Source organism: Colobus angolensis, unplaced genomic scaffold (assembly GCF_000951035.1).
Source record: "Colobus angolensis palliatus isolate OR3802 unplaced genomic scaffold, Cang.pa_1.0 Scaffold131, whole genome shotgun sequence".
Lineage (NCBI taxonomy): Eukaryota > Metazoa > Chordata > Mammalia > Primates > Cercopithecidae > Colobus > Colobus angolensis.
In genome coordinates, this window is record NW_012114364.1 from 3973657 (window position 1) to 3989944 (window position 16288).

Genomic DNA, 16288 nt, shown 5'->3' on the forward strand with positions numbered 1-16288 from the left:
ATCTTACAAAACTTTGAAAAAACAAGAATAAAAAATGAAAATTATCCACAGACTTATCATATAAAAAACTTTTATCATTTTGATGCATTTCTGGCTTGTCTATTTCCCCCATTAAGATATATTATATGACTATACATTAATGAAAAGTTTGTGCTATGTATGCAAGTTTATATTCTGACTTTTCTTTTTAACATTAAGTCATAAGCAGGTTTTAAGACTTTTGGAAACATGGATTTTAATAGTTATTATATTATTCTGTAACATGCAGCCATTACCAAACCAATTTAAGATACCTCCATTCTTTGGGAGGCTGAGGTGGGCAGATCACGAGGTCAGAAGATCAAGACCATCCTGGCTAACATGGTGAAACCCCGTCTCTACTAAAAATACAAAAATTAGCTGGGCGTGGTGGGGTGCACTTGTAGTCCCAGCTACTCGGGAGGCTGAGGCAGGAGAATGGCGTGAACCTGGGGGCGGAGCTTGCAGTGAGCCAAGATAGCGCCACAGCGCCACTGCACTCCAGCCTGGGCGATACAGTAAGACTCCCCCCTCGCCTCCCCACCACACACAAAAAAATTCCTCCATTCTTCCAGGGGCATAGAGGAAAAATCTTGATGTCACCTGTGGCTTTTTTCTCTCACAGTACACATATAATCTATCAGTAAATCTTACCAGCACAATCATCAAAGTGTATTCTGACTCTCACCCTCATTGCTAACATCCTGTCCAATATTATTCCCAATAATTGTTGCATTGTATTTTATTTTTATTAGAATGCAACTGTTCTAAAGTCCCTTAATTCCTACCTTATAGGTCTATATGAATATATATGAATATAGACCTCTTTCCAAAGATCTAACTTTCTTATGTAATTCATGTGGCTATTATTTATAAATTATATTCTAGCATTCTTTTGTACAATGTAAACCCAAACTTTAGTTGTTTGGCATCTTAATACTAGGCATCTTTATTATCACTTTTTTTTTTAAATCTCAGACGTTTTGTTTCATTTTGATTTCTTTCAAAAGTGACTTGTCGTGTTTGTTTTATATTTTGAAGGGTCTTGGTTTTTTACTCTATCAGTTTTACATACTTTACCATGAGGTTAATGGAAATAATTTCTCCTAATTCTAGCTTCATATTGGCTTCATGCCAACTCAAATAGAATTCAGATTGTTATTATTACTCTATATAATTAATAATTGATAGAAAAGCATAATGAAATTCTGAAGAAAGCTGATTTTGAAAATTTAAAATACAATAATCACAACCAATTGGAGGGTATCCATTTGATATTAGGCACTAGACATTTATAAACATTCCAGAAATGTGCTTTTTGGTGAAAATGGTTGGATACTTGATTCAGTTTGCTACTTTTTTCATATCTAATGAAACTACATTATTCCAAAATAGTTAAAGAAATAAGAAATTTATCCCAACTTGTTTGTATGTTCATAACTATTGATTGAATTTTTTTCATACTTATTTGAAACATTTCATCAATGCATGTATTAGCCCAGTTATCCTAAAGTAAAGTTGATTTGCCCCAACTCCAGTTTTTTTATTTTAGGCAAAGTTCAGTTAAATATATTTATAAAAATCTTACACAAATAGATTTTATGCAATGTATTATGTATTTAATTTCATGTACCATGAAATTATATAAATGTAATTCTAAGTTTTATAACAAGGTGTTTTCCTTCCCAATCTTTCTCTTCCCCAGCTCCAGGAAAAGTGGTGAATCTCACAGTTGAGGCCTACAACTCTTCAGCAGTTAACCTGATTTGGTATTTACCTCGGCAACCAAATGGCAAAATTACCAGCTTCAAGATTAGCGTCAAGCATGCCAGAAGTGGGATAGTAGTGAAAGATGTCTCAATCAGAGTAGAGGACATTTTGACTGGGAAATTGCCAGAATGCAATGTAAGTACCACAGAACACTTTCTATGTCTCGAAAAATCTTAGAGAAGCTTATATTTTCACATTTCTAGCATCTAGATACTACATTTTTACCAAAGTTTTACTAGTTATTTGATTAGTTATGGTATCATGTTATACACAAAGTTTTATTAGTTATTTGATTACTTAGAGTATCATGTTACACAATTGGCCTTATTCAGGCAGAATACAGGAATGGTTTGAGAACTTGAGAGTGAGAGATTAAAATCATTTAGGGAATTGTGAAAAGACTTCATGAAAGGAGTAACATTTGTGATACACCATGGAGCAAGGACAGATAGAGATTGTGTTATGGTGGCATTCCAGGTGGAGGATACTTTATAAAGCCCTGAGGTGGAAAAGTATAAGATATAATTGGAGAAAATATTTTACTTCCATGTGACAGGAGGGAAGAGTACATGTAGGGTAAAAAATAGTCGAGGTTAAATTTGCAGAGGTAGATTGTCATTGTTGCGCATATCTTGGGCAAAGAATTTGTTGTTACTCTGGTCATTGATGATAAACCTCATAATAGTAATGCTTTATTATAGAATAAGCATCATAATTTTTAATTATAAGATAAGCATAATAATGCTTTTCCTAAAATCATTTTGGTAATCTTTGTGTTATTATTAATGGAAACACAGTCAAACAGTTATTTTTGTTGTAAATACTTAAAAAAGTCTAAAAATCTTCTTTTTCAAATTATGATATATTTCTAATACATGCACACACCTAACATGTGAACCAGTGGCATACTAGTACTTTTTGGGACTTATGAGAAAAAAAAGATCATTAACAGTAAGAAAGTGGCATCTGAACATACACAAGAGTAAAATTATTTCAGCTCTTTGGCTCTTACACTGTTAACATGAAGCTTAAAAATTCTTACAAATGATTTTGCTGTAGTTTTACCTTTATTTTAAGCCACTTGAAATTCTATTCATAAAAGTTAAGTTATAAGGAATACAATAAATATGTTCTCTTCCAAAACTGCAGACATAAATGGGTACAATTAAAATCTAGCAAATTTGTCCAAAACTTGCATGTTATGTGTGTATGTATAGCATAAAAGAAAAAGAAATGAATTACATGTTCTTATTCTCATGTTCACCAAGAGATACAACGTTATTTCTCTATTGATATTATTTTATTTACTAGGAGAATAGCGAATCTTTTTTATGGAGTACAGCCAGCCCTTCTCCAACCCTTGGTAGAGTTACACCTCCATCGCGTACCACATATTCATCAAGCACGTTGACACAGAATAAGATCAGCTCTGTGTGGAAAGAGCCTATCAATTTTGTAGTGACACACTTGAGACCTTATACAACATATCTTTTTGAAGTTTCGGCTGTTACAACTGAAGCAGGTTATATTGATAGTACAATTGTCAGAACACCAGAATCAGGTATGGTTCACTTGTTGTAGATAAAAAGATTTAAATGATTTAGAGAATAATGTTTTATTTATATACATATTTCTTTTTAATTTTTAGCTTTCAGTAATTTTTTCCCCTAATAATATACCATAGGCATCCCATCAGGGGTTTCTTCGCATTTACTCTCTTATATTATAGCACAAAATAAGTATTTAAAAGGAGAAAGAAGATTTACATGAAACAATTCTTGAGCTGCTGACCCTGATCCTCATATAAGCTTTTGTCATTTTATAATCTCAGCTTTTTTTTTGTGATCACCTTTGCCATTCTAAATGATTTATAATCATCTACACCTTCTCTCACTGTTATTGCCATTACCAAAAGCGAAAATACCTGCACTAGCAGAATGAGCATGTGATTAACATTTTGGTATCAGATACAAGCAGTAGCTAAAATATATACCCACTTAAATCCCATTTGCACTGCAGTTTCCTCATCTGAAAAATAGAGACAGTAATAGTACCTTCCTTAGGGTGCTAGTGTTAAAATTAAATGAGAATAATTAGATATTATTATTACTACTAAATTTTATGAGAACATATTTTTGGTATGGTATTCATACATTTAATTATGGTACTATATCAGTATTCATGTAAATATATGTATTTATATATTTCATATATTTATAAAATTTCATGGATATTGATATAGTCCCATAATACATGAGATATTTATTATATGCATAATATATAGATGACGTATTAGATATATCATAATGTAGTATCAGGCATTAGGTTGTAATTGCCAATTTCTGAGGTTACTGAAAATTATTGGTAGAATAATTTCACTAAAGCATTTTTTTCTAATAACATAGCTGTTGGCTTCTATTATTTTTCATTTCATATAAGTTTGATTTTTTTTGTTGACTTAAATAACCATCTTTGAATTATACCATTTTCTTCTTTCATACTCCTTACTTTTTATACAAGAAAAAATGATTTCATAAGGGTCATACAAGGTGAAATTTGGTAGATAATAATTTTACTTTGAAAAATATTTGGAATTCTTTTATTTCAATTAAAAGAAAGAATAAACATCTATGAAAAATAGAGTAATTTCAAATGTCATTTTTATTTTCATATGTTACCAATGTTACATTTGAAGCCTCCAACTGTAGGGTATAAATTTCTTCTTAGAACAAATACAAATATTGATAGAAAAAGTAAAACTTATTGCTAATAATTTTTGAGGCTTATTTTCTTGAAACTTCTACCTGTGTTAATAAGAGAGAAAATGTTTATCAAGCCAGATACCCAGACTTTGTGGAACACAATATATATATGCAGGTATAAATGTTTCAAGATAATGTAACACTAACAATAAATATATTACAATGAATATTAGAATGAAAATGGCACAGTGCAATAATATACAGTATTAAATAAAGTAGTAATTGTTAAAAATAAGTTTATCTGATGATCCAGCATGTGTTATTCGCAATTTTCAATTATATTCCATTTTTTCTTTTTTAAGTTAAAAAAACTCTTTGCTTTCAAGTATGATATTTTATTTTCCTTCTTTGCCTTGGTGTTTTATTATGTGTATTTAATAGGGTGTACTTTAATTTTAAATATATATTATATACTTATTTTCTATGATTATTTTAGTGCCTGAAGGACCACCACAAAACTGCGTAACAGGCAACGTCACAGGAAAGTCCTTTTCAATTATATGGGACCCACCAACTATAGTAACAGGGAAATTTAGTTATAGAGTTGAATTATATGGACCATCAGGTAAGCCTTAATTGGTTTTGTGTTTGTCTTTTGGTGTGAGAATAATAAAATATGTTACCAATATCAAACTCTTTTTAAAAGTATCAGACTCTTTTTTAAAAGACCCTGAGGTTGAAGCAAACAATAGGAAAGTCATAAGGAAAGTGAAGTCCTTTGATTTTTTAATTCAAAACCATAAATGAGTATAAGAATGACAAAACACTATTCATATTACACATTTCATGTGATGCATGTGAAAAACTAGAGATAACTCCTCAAGAAAAAAGTGTTAGTGGAGATATACATCTTCAAATATTTGAACAAGAAGGCCTTGGCTTACATTCATGAAGAACAATGGACTTTGACTATATTAAATTAGATTTCTATTCACTGCTAGGAGCCTAGTTTTTAATCATTAGAAAGAACTCTCTAAAAATAACATGGAAAATCTCTGTATCTTCTGCTCTATTTTGCTGTGGACCTAAAACTGCTTTAAAAAAGAAAATCTATTAAAATTTTAGGCAGCTTTATAAAGTGGCAAGTTCTCCATCTTTGTAAGCAAGCAGGACCTGGGCACCCACTTGCCAGAGATATTTTGAGAGGTTCAAATATTATATCATTAGAAGTGAATTATGTAGTCTAAAATTCTCTCCTGATTGAGATCCTATGGTTCTATGAAAGAAGTTTAATTCTAACAATGATAAAATAACATAAAGCCACATATTATCATTTATTTGGGGGCATCGAAAAAGATACAAATGCAGTTTCTATGGTATGAATCACACATCACCATCATGGGTAATCTTTATCTTTCATCCCTAAGTAACTTATGCTTTTAAAATTCTGAAATACTTTCACTCCCTAAAAAAAGATAATTCCCTCCACCCACGCATCCAATACACAGAAACAGACATGGATACACAGCTACATGTTTTCTATCTGATAATATTGTTCAATACTTGGCTGAAGTACTCTTTCATTTGTGAGACTGGCTGATAAATCAAGTGAGAGGTATTTAGCAATAATTGCATTTAGCATAATGGGAGTGGTCACATGCTTCCAGTATGGTGGAACATGTGGGGTAAATACCTAACTAATTAGTTTAAGAGCGAATGGGAGAAGATCACTGGAACAGTGGGTGTTAATGGAAATGAGGAAAATAAGGAAAATGTTAATGATGTAAGAAAAACGAGAATTACTGGAAAGGTGTCTGTGTGGGTAGAAGGTGAGATCTTTTGCTCAAATGTAGCCATTGGTTTGAGATAAGAATACAGATGATTTGTCCATACTAACAGATGATTTGTCCATAAATTGTTCTTGTAGGCTGTAAGGCAGAGTATGTGGGTATAGATGCTGGTAAATATATAGTTGTGTTGGTGGGAGCCTGTGGCAAATGTTTTCTAATTGGTTTACTTTTTTCAGTGTAGTGGGAAGCAAGACCATTAGTTGGGAGTGAAGATAGGGCAGAAAGTGTTAGAGGTCTGAGCAGAGAAGAGTAAGTGTAAAATAATCATCTAGAAGAGTAGAGTGATTGGAACATTGACTATGTAAGTTGAGTAAGATTCCAGGCACCATGTAGGGCTCATTTGAGGTTTGGCTACAAATAAAGTGATATCAGTTAATGGTTTTGCGCTGTAAACCAACTCCCTTCAACAAGAGAAGGGCAAGGGAATTGGAGGCCTGTGTAAGGCAGTGATTATAATTGAAATTGACACTGAAGCTGGGTAAAGAGTGGAAATCAAGTGGTGAGGGGCCAAATAAAAGAAAACAAAAATAAAATAGGTGATTAAATCAATGGATTGTTGATTTCAGTGGATTTAAAGAATTATCAGTTCAGGATTACAGAGGAAATGTAAAGGACATAGGCAAAAGTGGTTAGAAAAAGTTGCGTGAAATTGAGATTCTTAACGATACAGAGTAATTGATGATAGTAGTGTCTAAGTTATGATCTTAAGGGAGTGGCTGAAATTCTGGAAAACTAGACTATTTAAGGAAATATCTAAGTAGTTTAAGGATTATCTCTCAGGATATTAAAATCAGCACAAATTAAGATGGTAGCCTTGAACCAAAACTGGATCATGAAAGTAAATGAGAGTAAATGACCCTCAGGTTAGTAGATTATGACAACTGTAAGGAGAGAGAGAGAGGATAGTGAACAAAGTGGAGCAATGAGGAACAAGAACAACACCTACACCTAAAGGCCTGGCTACTTGAGAGCTGTGGGGCGAAAACAGACTGCCACCATTTGGACTGGCTGCAGGGGAACAAAAGCAGTGTTCTTAGGAAAAGCCAGTTTGTAGTTACAGCAAGAAGGTAAAGGAAACATTTAAAGCAAAGTCGAAGATTTAAAGAATGCTGCTGACAGACTAAGGAATTTTGTTCAGAAGCAAACTAGAAATACTTTCTAAATATATCTTCTTATAGAAGATAATGAAATTATTTAGCATTTTAATTGAATAAATTTGAGTATAAAATCTGGTCACTTTTTGAACTGATAAAATTTGATGCTTCCCTTTTCAATAAGTCAAAAATAACCTTGTAATTCAAAAGGGTGTGATTTAATAAAAGTAATTTTAAGCACTGGAACATTTTCATGTTCTTTCATTTATTTTCGTTAAATTGGTATCAATGTGCTACTAAAAAATACAAAAACTAGCCGGGCGAGGTGGCGAGCGCCTGTAGTCCCAGCTACTCGGGAGGCTGAGGCAGGAGAATGGCATAAACCCGGGAGGCGGAGCTTGCAGTGAGCTGAGACCCGGCCACTGCACTCCAGCCCGGGCAACAGAGCAAGACTCCGTCTCAAAAAAAAAAAAAAAATGTACTACTAACCCACATGTTTAAAATATATCCAGTTTTGATAGTATAATAACAAATTTTAGTGCATAGGTTAACACTTGAATTGTTGTCCTTGGCTCTGTACTTAAATGTGAACATGACTGCATGCTTGATAAAAAATAATCCATGGCTGTCTTCCACTTTTTGCAGGTCGCATTTTGGATAACAGCACAAAAGACCTTAAGTTTGCATTCACTAACCTAACACCATTTACAATGTATGATGTCTATGTTGCGGCTGAAACCAATGCAGGGACTGGGCCCAAGTCAAATCTTTCAGTATTCACTCCACCAGATGGTAAGAACAGGGAATGAGTGAGATATTTTTGGTATGCTTATGAACTTCATGAATTGGTAAAACATGATATTAGAAGCAATTTGTTTTATATTTACTTAAATCATATTTTTCCTCATTAAATTACTACCTAATTCATTCTGAACGTGTGTTCTCCAGAACATTAAACTCATAGTGTGCTTCGTAATAAAAGGAACCCAAGATCAGGTAAGGTTATGAAATACCATACATAGTATTGGCCAGTTAGAGATTCACAATAAAATTTAGCAAAACCTCAAGAAGTCATAAGGTAAACAAACACATTTAGTATGGTTTAACTACATTTTTAAATGTGGAATCTATTTTTTCTCACAGAGCTAGTGTTTAGAGGAATTCCTAGATTCCCAATTCTTTCAACAAAATATGTTTATAATCAAAACGGGATTCTAAGCAAGTGAAGATTCTGAGTGGATGCATGATACAGATTTACCAGCATTTACTGAAATTACAAAAAGAGTATTTTTTTCTCAAGAAACTTCCTTATAAGTATTCATTAAACATCATTGTTTTAGGTGAACTATACTTTAAAAAAATTGTTTCCATACTATTTCACAACATACCTTGCTGGCCCACACTGAACTTGCTAAATGCCTTCATTTCTATTTAGGGATTGTAATTATGGAGAAAAATAACAGTAACTTCTTATAACACATTAACACTTGGAAAAGTTTCCAGACTTTATTTATGTGGAAGCTAACAGACAGTAACTTATAAATGAAACATACACATGTACACACACACACACACACACACACACACACACACACAGGTCATACATTCATCATTCAAGCATTTGACCATTAGAGGGCAGTAACTATTAGGAAATGTTGTACTTCTCCCCTTTAAAGAAATAATCATTGATATTTTGTTGAAAGAACATAAAAGTTATGTTTTATCTATTTCAGATGAAAATTCTGACATATATATAGTTTTAGTATACATATAAGAATACTCATAAGGAAAATGTTATTTTTTTGTATTAAAATTTTACCATTGTGTTTCTATCAGAAGAATCTTAGCATTGTGTAGCTTCTCCCTTAAATCTTAAGTTTTCCTCCATCTCCACCTAAAAGCTGCTCTTAAGCATTTCCTAGGAATCTAGATAGATTTACAGATACGATCAAATAAAGCAGAGCCCTTGATTTTGGTCTTAATAGAGTTTTCTCAACCAACTCAATATACCCGCTGATTTCTATTCTTGTTATACAATTAAGTAAACCCTGAACTATTGTCTTTTTTCAAGACCAACTGATTTTGGTGCTTCCAAACAGAATCCACAACTCAATAAACATATTTTTATTGTCATCATTCTTGGACTATAGCATTTGATAAAAATGGGGAAATAGATAATGTGTATGCAGTGCACAATGCCATATTATTTTAAAATTTACTTGCCTTAATTTCTACATTTTTTATCCAGAAAAGAAGTAGAATCTTAAGGTCATCGTTCAGTATATTTCACAAGGCCTGTTTTTCACACCAAATCATTTTAAGTTGATGACTCCATTCGCCTGTATAAAAAGCAATTTGTCCTGTGTTTCATTCTGTTATCTTCCTGAGTCACTCCCCCTGTAGACCACACACTGGTGGGTCTTAGAGGGGCCTCCTGACAACTGGTGGGCTCCACCAAAGGCAGGGTTGGCATGGTTCTTATATCCTCATACCAGCCTTCATCCATGGAGTTCTCTGGGGATAGTTCAGCCTTGGGAGCTGCTTCAATGGAATACTCTGGCAAATGCAGTAAATGTAGCTTTCTACTTCTGACACCACTAATTAATCCTGATTCCAGTATTTAAAACTTTGAAATAAACCGATCTCTAAACTATATGAGAACAATGTGATAACTCATTAGAACTATCTACTTTCAATTTAAAAATGATTTCTTAATTTTATATTATCCTTTTCATTAATACAACAGGGTTTTTAGTATTCTAATTAAAGTTACTTAATTTATTTTCTTCTCCATATTTAAACCAGTCTATCATCTATTTAAAAAATAATTAGGACTAGCTTGCTTCTTTTAAATTACCTTTTAAAACAATTGGTGCTCTTATAAATACTCATAGAAAAATGTTGCATTGACCTCTTATAGAGAATGTTGTGTGCTATTACATTACAGTGGAGTTAATTTGATTACCCCTGGGGATGTTATGGTCCATAGTCTACTTTGAAAGAAAATCAGCATCCTATTATTTTAGCAGTTCTCTTATATATTTCCTAAGCCTTCTATATGTCTCTTAATATTTTGATGAGTAGATTTCTACATAGGCATGAAAATAAATGATTTTGGAAAAAAAAGATAGTAATCTCCAAAGCTATAAAATGTCATAGAGTTGCCTGTTCCAAAATCAGATAATGCTGACAAATGTAACATAGGCAACAACATTCTTCTAACTTGTGTGAGGGGTAAAAAAAATAAGAAAACTGTGATGCTTCAATATTGTCTAATAACTTTTCTGTCAGGGTAGTTTAGCATGACCATTTCTTAAAAGCAGACAAATTTCTGAGATTCTTGTTTACTACCTCTTAAATAGACTATGGTAGTGTAGACATTTGTCCTCAGTGATTTAAACTTGTTACTTTCTGCAAAGACTAGTAAAATCTTTGTAGGAAAATAACTGAGAGCCTGCCAACTTTGTGTTTTCAGGATTTGCAGTGGCTTTAATTTTGCTACTTGTTTTTCAAAATACACTTGTAAAGAAAGTTTAATTTGCTAGATAATGGCAAAAATGATCTTAATGTATTTTCTTTTACCTCAATGCTATTTGTCTCTGTTTCATTTCTTCTCATAGTTTTTCATTTGAACACCTCAAATCATTTGGAATATATTTTAATAAATCATATATTACTGTGTTTCTAATGTATTAGTAAAATTTATAAATATATTAACTCGAGAATGATTCTTAGGTAGTCCATGTATATAACGCCTTCAAAATTAAAATTATTTTGCCCTTATCTAGAAAATTCATCATTGAGCAGCGTTAATTTTGAAGTTGGAAACAACTGGTATTAGGTTAAAGAAGATATAGGATTTTTTGGTGAGATGTCTAACTTATTTCTCATTTATTTGTAAAATTTGTAAATATATTGACTTGAGTATGGCTTGTAGGTATTTCCTGTGGATACCACCTTCAAAACTGATGCTGAACCATGAATAATTGCCTTGCGTGTTTGATTATCTTTAGTTAATTTTGTATCAATATTAAAGTCTTCTCTAGTTTCCTCATAAGAATTTGTGGTCTAACAGATCAAGTATCTTTTTAAAGACAAGATACTATGCTGTCTGCTCCATTTCCTTTTTCCCCTAAGCTTAAATAGGAAAAAAAGATAAGTTTATAGTCATTATTTTTATGCAAGTTTGAGGTATACTTTAAGGTAATATAGAACCACTTAATCTTTACTTGGATTGTAATTTTTGCCATTAAGTATCATGGGGCAATACTTACTAAGAAAGTAAGTATTTAATATATGGAATATATAGAAATATATATTCTAATTAAAAGATAAATAGTGTCTGCTACTACTCTTGGGTTTCACTAGCAAAATAAGAGACAGTAAAATATATATATTTTTCTGCTGTCCTGCATAATATTTGATATCTAACACATTAGTGTGTTGCATTGACTTGAACTGATCATTTCACTTATTTTTCAATAGTCAGGGTTTAGTTGCCTGATTAATATGATCAACGTAGTCATTAGCTGGTTTTTTTTTCAGTTGAGATTCTACATCAGTTCAAAATAAATAGAAAAAATGCCAGATCTCTTCTGTGACTTTAGTTATGCAATACTGGCTATTGTTTTGTCTACATAAAAACTGCAAAATAAAATTTTAAAGAAAGATGGAATGAGAGCTTTGCTGTTTAAATAGTCATGTTATTTTACACCGCACAATTATTTGGAAAGTTTCTCCACCCTTGAAAAATGCATATTGGTAAATTGCATGTTGGTAAATACGATGATACAAACATGAGCTCTAGGTACAATATATTTTAGTGAAATAAAACTCATACTAGAGGTGACTTGTGCAAAGGGCTTTATCTGTCTTATTCTTTCCTCTGTCCTCAAGTGCTTAGAGCAGTGATCATATGATCAATGCTCAGTGTGTTGAATGATGAATGCATGGCCCAGCGATTGTCACGATATCTAGGGAGTCTTTACTGGTTACTTCATGAAGACAAAGGAAAAAACTCAATCTAAGGGGTGAAAACTTTGTATAGTTATAGTTACTATAAAGCCAACTTAAGCATAATTATATTTCTTCATTATAAATAACATATATGGGAGTTGTAAAATTATTTTTCAATTCCTTTCTGTTGTCTTAAAAAGAAAGGCGGTCATTTTTCCTTTGTTCCCTTTTAAGACTATATGCCTGTGTTCTAACTAGAATTTGCTAAACCTGTACCACTGCCAGATAGCTTGGGGAAATTAACTTAAAGTGTAACAACAATCTGATCATAAGGGATCATAATTTTATGTCATTTTTTCTTTCTTAAAAGTTTTAGAAATTTGAGAAATGTTCTTGAACTCTGTTCCTTATGGTAACCTGTATAGTAATAGGAAAGCTATAATGACACCCACTTTATAGATAAGGAAAGTAGAGGTTGGAGGGATGAATGAGCTATTCATAATCACAAGTTGAACTGTAAATAAAAATGGTCAAAAGCCAGGGGATGTTTATTTTTTGCCCATTATTCCTGTGAAACTGGGAAGTTCCCTAGATGTCACTCTTGGTGACTTTACAACTAGAATTTGCTTTAAGTTCTTTTTATTGCATCTTATTTTAAACCAATTATTGGTTTGTTCCTATTTTTCTTTACTATTGCAATGAATAAGGGCCCCTGAAATTTGAACATAACATGATTATTTTTAAAATATCAGAAAAAATCAATCAACTCTTCAAACAATTTCATGTAATAAATTAAAACGCAGTCTAATTTAACTTACCAACTATATTTCATTGCATTCAGAGTCTTCTGAATATTATTTTTCAATCTCTTGTTATAATTTTTATGAAACCATGAAGATTTCAACTCGGCATTAATCATCTCCAAATAGGCAAATTCTCAAGAAAATTATTTTCATTAATTAATTTGTTTCAGACAAATGTTATGACTTTTATTTTGGAAAATTATTCTGTTATTCTGCTCCTTACTTACATTTCAAGAACAATATTTATAAATTTAGTTTTAAATATCCATGTATTTAAAGACATTTAATTAAAAAAAATTATTATACTTTAAGTTCTGGGGTACATGTGCAGAACGTGTAGGTTCGTTACATAGGTATACATGTGCCATGGTGGTTTGCTGCACCTGTCAACCCGTCATCTACATTAGGTATTTCTCCTAATGCTGTCCCTCCCCTACCCCCCGCCCCACCCACCAACAGAGCCTGGTGTGTGATGTTCCCCTCCCTGTGTCCATGTGTTCTCATTGTTCAGCTCCCTCTTATGAGTGAGAACATGTGGTGTTTGGTTTTTTGTTCTTGTGTTAGTTTGCTGAGAATGATGGTTTCCAGCTTCATCCATGTCCCTGCAGAGGATGTGAACTCATCCTTTTTTAAAGACATATTTAATTTTTAACAAAATAAATTGTTTTTGTCTATTTATTTATTTATTTATTTAGACGGCATCTTGCTCTTTCTCCCAGGCTGGAGTGCAGTGGTGTGATCTCCACTCACTGCAACCTCTGTCTCTTGGGTTCAAGAAATTCTCCTGCCTCAGCCTCCCGAGTAGCTGGGAATACAGGCACGCACCACCATGCCCGGCTAATTTTTGTATTTTTTAGTACAGATGAGGTTTCACCATGTTGGTCAGGCTGGTCTTGAACTTCTGATCTCAGTTGATTGGCCTCCCTTGGCCTCCCAAATTGCCGGGATTACAGGCGTGAGCCACCGCACCCAACCTCGTCTATTTTCTAATAGAAGTGTTTATATATCTTAAATTGTGAGCTAAGAATGTAGGGACTTTTTTCACTTGCAAATATATTTTTAAATTCCCCCTTTTTTCTTTTCTTTCTTTCTTTCTTAGTTCCAGGGGCAGTGTTTGATTTACAACTTGCAGAGGTAGAAGCCACGCAAGTAAGAATTACTTGGAAGAAACCACGACAACCAAATGGAATTATTAACCAATACCGAGTGAAAGTGCTAGTTCCAGAAACAGGAATAATTTTGGAAAATACTTTGCTCAGAGGAAATAATGAGGTATTGCATTTTTATTTCACTTATTGGAGAGCCCTTTCTACTTGATTCTGGCTCTGATAGCTTGGAAGATTTGCTAGCACCCACACATAAAATATGTGACAACTTACTAGTACAAAGTAAAGTAAATTTAGGGCATGTTGATAATCTAGTTAGATCATATTTCATTTTACGTCATATATTATTAGTTAAGTGCTATTATTCATTTTCATCATATGAAAAATGTTAATTGTGCAATTAAACAGGACTAAAGGTATTTTCATAAGTTAATATTATTATTCTAAATTAGTTAATGAATTGTTTGGAAACTCCTGTTATGATTTAAGTACTCCTTTAAAGGCTGTGCTTGCAATTTGGAACAGTTGCCAGTGAAGGGCACAGTAATTTTAGTAGCTGCTGTTGACAAATGATTCTGTTCTCTTTGGTCTTGGGAAGCTAAATTTCTCAGAGTTGCCTCTTTTTTTTTTAAAAAAAATTACATTTGATTAAGAAATCACATCACTAAATAAAAGAAATTTAAGTCATTTCCTAGATTTTAAATAAGAGGACCAGGATCTTTAGGCAATGTGTTTGCTTCTACTCACACTGGAAGTCTTATTTTTTTCCTTTTGTTTCTGTTAGGAAGTACAGACAACACTGATTTTTCTTTTCACTGTCTTTGTTCACCTCACCTCACCAACTGTTCACCTGTGAGACCCTTTCAGCCTCCACGCGAGTCATGTCCAGATACTGGCTGCTCCCTGGGGCACTCAAAGAATAAACATTCTTAGGACCAGTGCAGCAATCGCTGGGCCTTAAAAACAAACATGATAGTTATTCAGCACCCGGCATCTGCTGTTTTGTTTCAGAGTTGCTGCTGCTTCTACCTGTGCTGTTATTTTTCCCCACACGTGCTATCATTCTATTTCTAGTCCCAGCCTTCCTCTATTTCTGGCACTTACCTGTACGTGACCGTTGACCTTAGCATGTGCTCAGTGCATTCTGGCCACCCAGGACTTACCGCTCCAGGTTGCTCACCATCTTCAACCCAGGGCTAAATTTTAATCCTGTGATGATTCCTTTCCTCTGTGCAAAAGATGTTGAATTGTGCTTTCTGCGATACTCTAGTTGACAACGCAGGCAAAGGGCAAAAGCTTCACCCTTTGCTCCTGCTGAGAAGGTCTTAAATTAGATACTGAGCTTTCTTAGTACTAGATGTCAGGTTTCCCACTTCTGCTAATGACATCTATTGAATGGGCGGCCACACCTGTTTTTCTATTAGGCTAAGGGGTTCTAGAAAGGCTTTTTTTGTGTGTGATTCTGTCTCTATTTGGTCTGCATTTCTTGTCTCATAGTAGAGAACACATGAGCTTTGGAGACGTACAAATTTGGATTTGAATTATGATTTTGTCTCTCACTGGGCTATATAGCAAGTGGTTAAGAGTGTAAGCCAGGTTTAAACTCTAGTTCTGCCATTACTAACTGTTTAACCCTGGGAAAGTTGGCCTGAGCTCTCTGAACATCAATTTCTTCTTCTATAAGATAGTGGTTATAAGTCCCTATAACAAAGGATTAATAATGAGGATTTAATGGGTTCATGTGTGTAAAGAGCTTAGAACTGTACCTGGCATATAGTAAGTGCTGTGCTAATTAATTGTGACCTATTGTGATCATTAATCTTGGCATAGGATCATCCACTTTAGTTGCTTCCCAATATTACTTCCCTTATCCTCTCTCAATGAAAGGAGACATTATACTTCTCTTTATTTCTCCGATTATATCTTTCTTTATTAGATCAGACTCATTTCTGATATTTCTACTTCCCCGTGTAACTGGTGTTTGGGTTT

At 33.2% G+C, this 16288-nt stretch overlaps 1 protein-coding gene across 2 annotated transcripts in view; it reads left to right on the forward strand.

Annotated features, from left to right (window-relative positions):
- Nucleotides 1-16288, forward strand: part of PTPRQ (protein tyrosine phosphatase, receptor type, Q) — a 238997-nt gene that overhangs the window by 32949 nt on the left and 189760 nt on the right. For both annotated transcript variants that reach the window (XM_011934111.1, XM_011934113.1), the window contains 5 exons: nt 1724-1923; nt 3100-3349; nt 4987-5115; nt 8080-8226; nt 14293-14465. In XM_011934111.1, coding sequence (XP_011789501.1) covers nt 1724-1923; nt 3100-3349; nt 4987-5115; nt 8080-8226; nt 14293-14465 — 899 coding nt within the window. The remainder of the gene's footprint in view (nt 1-1723; nt 1924-3099; nt 3350-4986; nt 5116-8079; nt 8227-14292; nt 14466-16288) is intronic.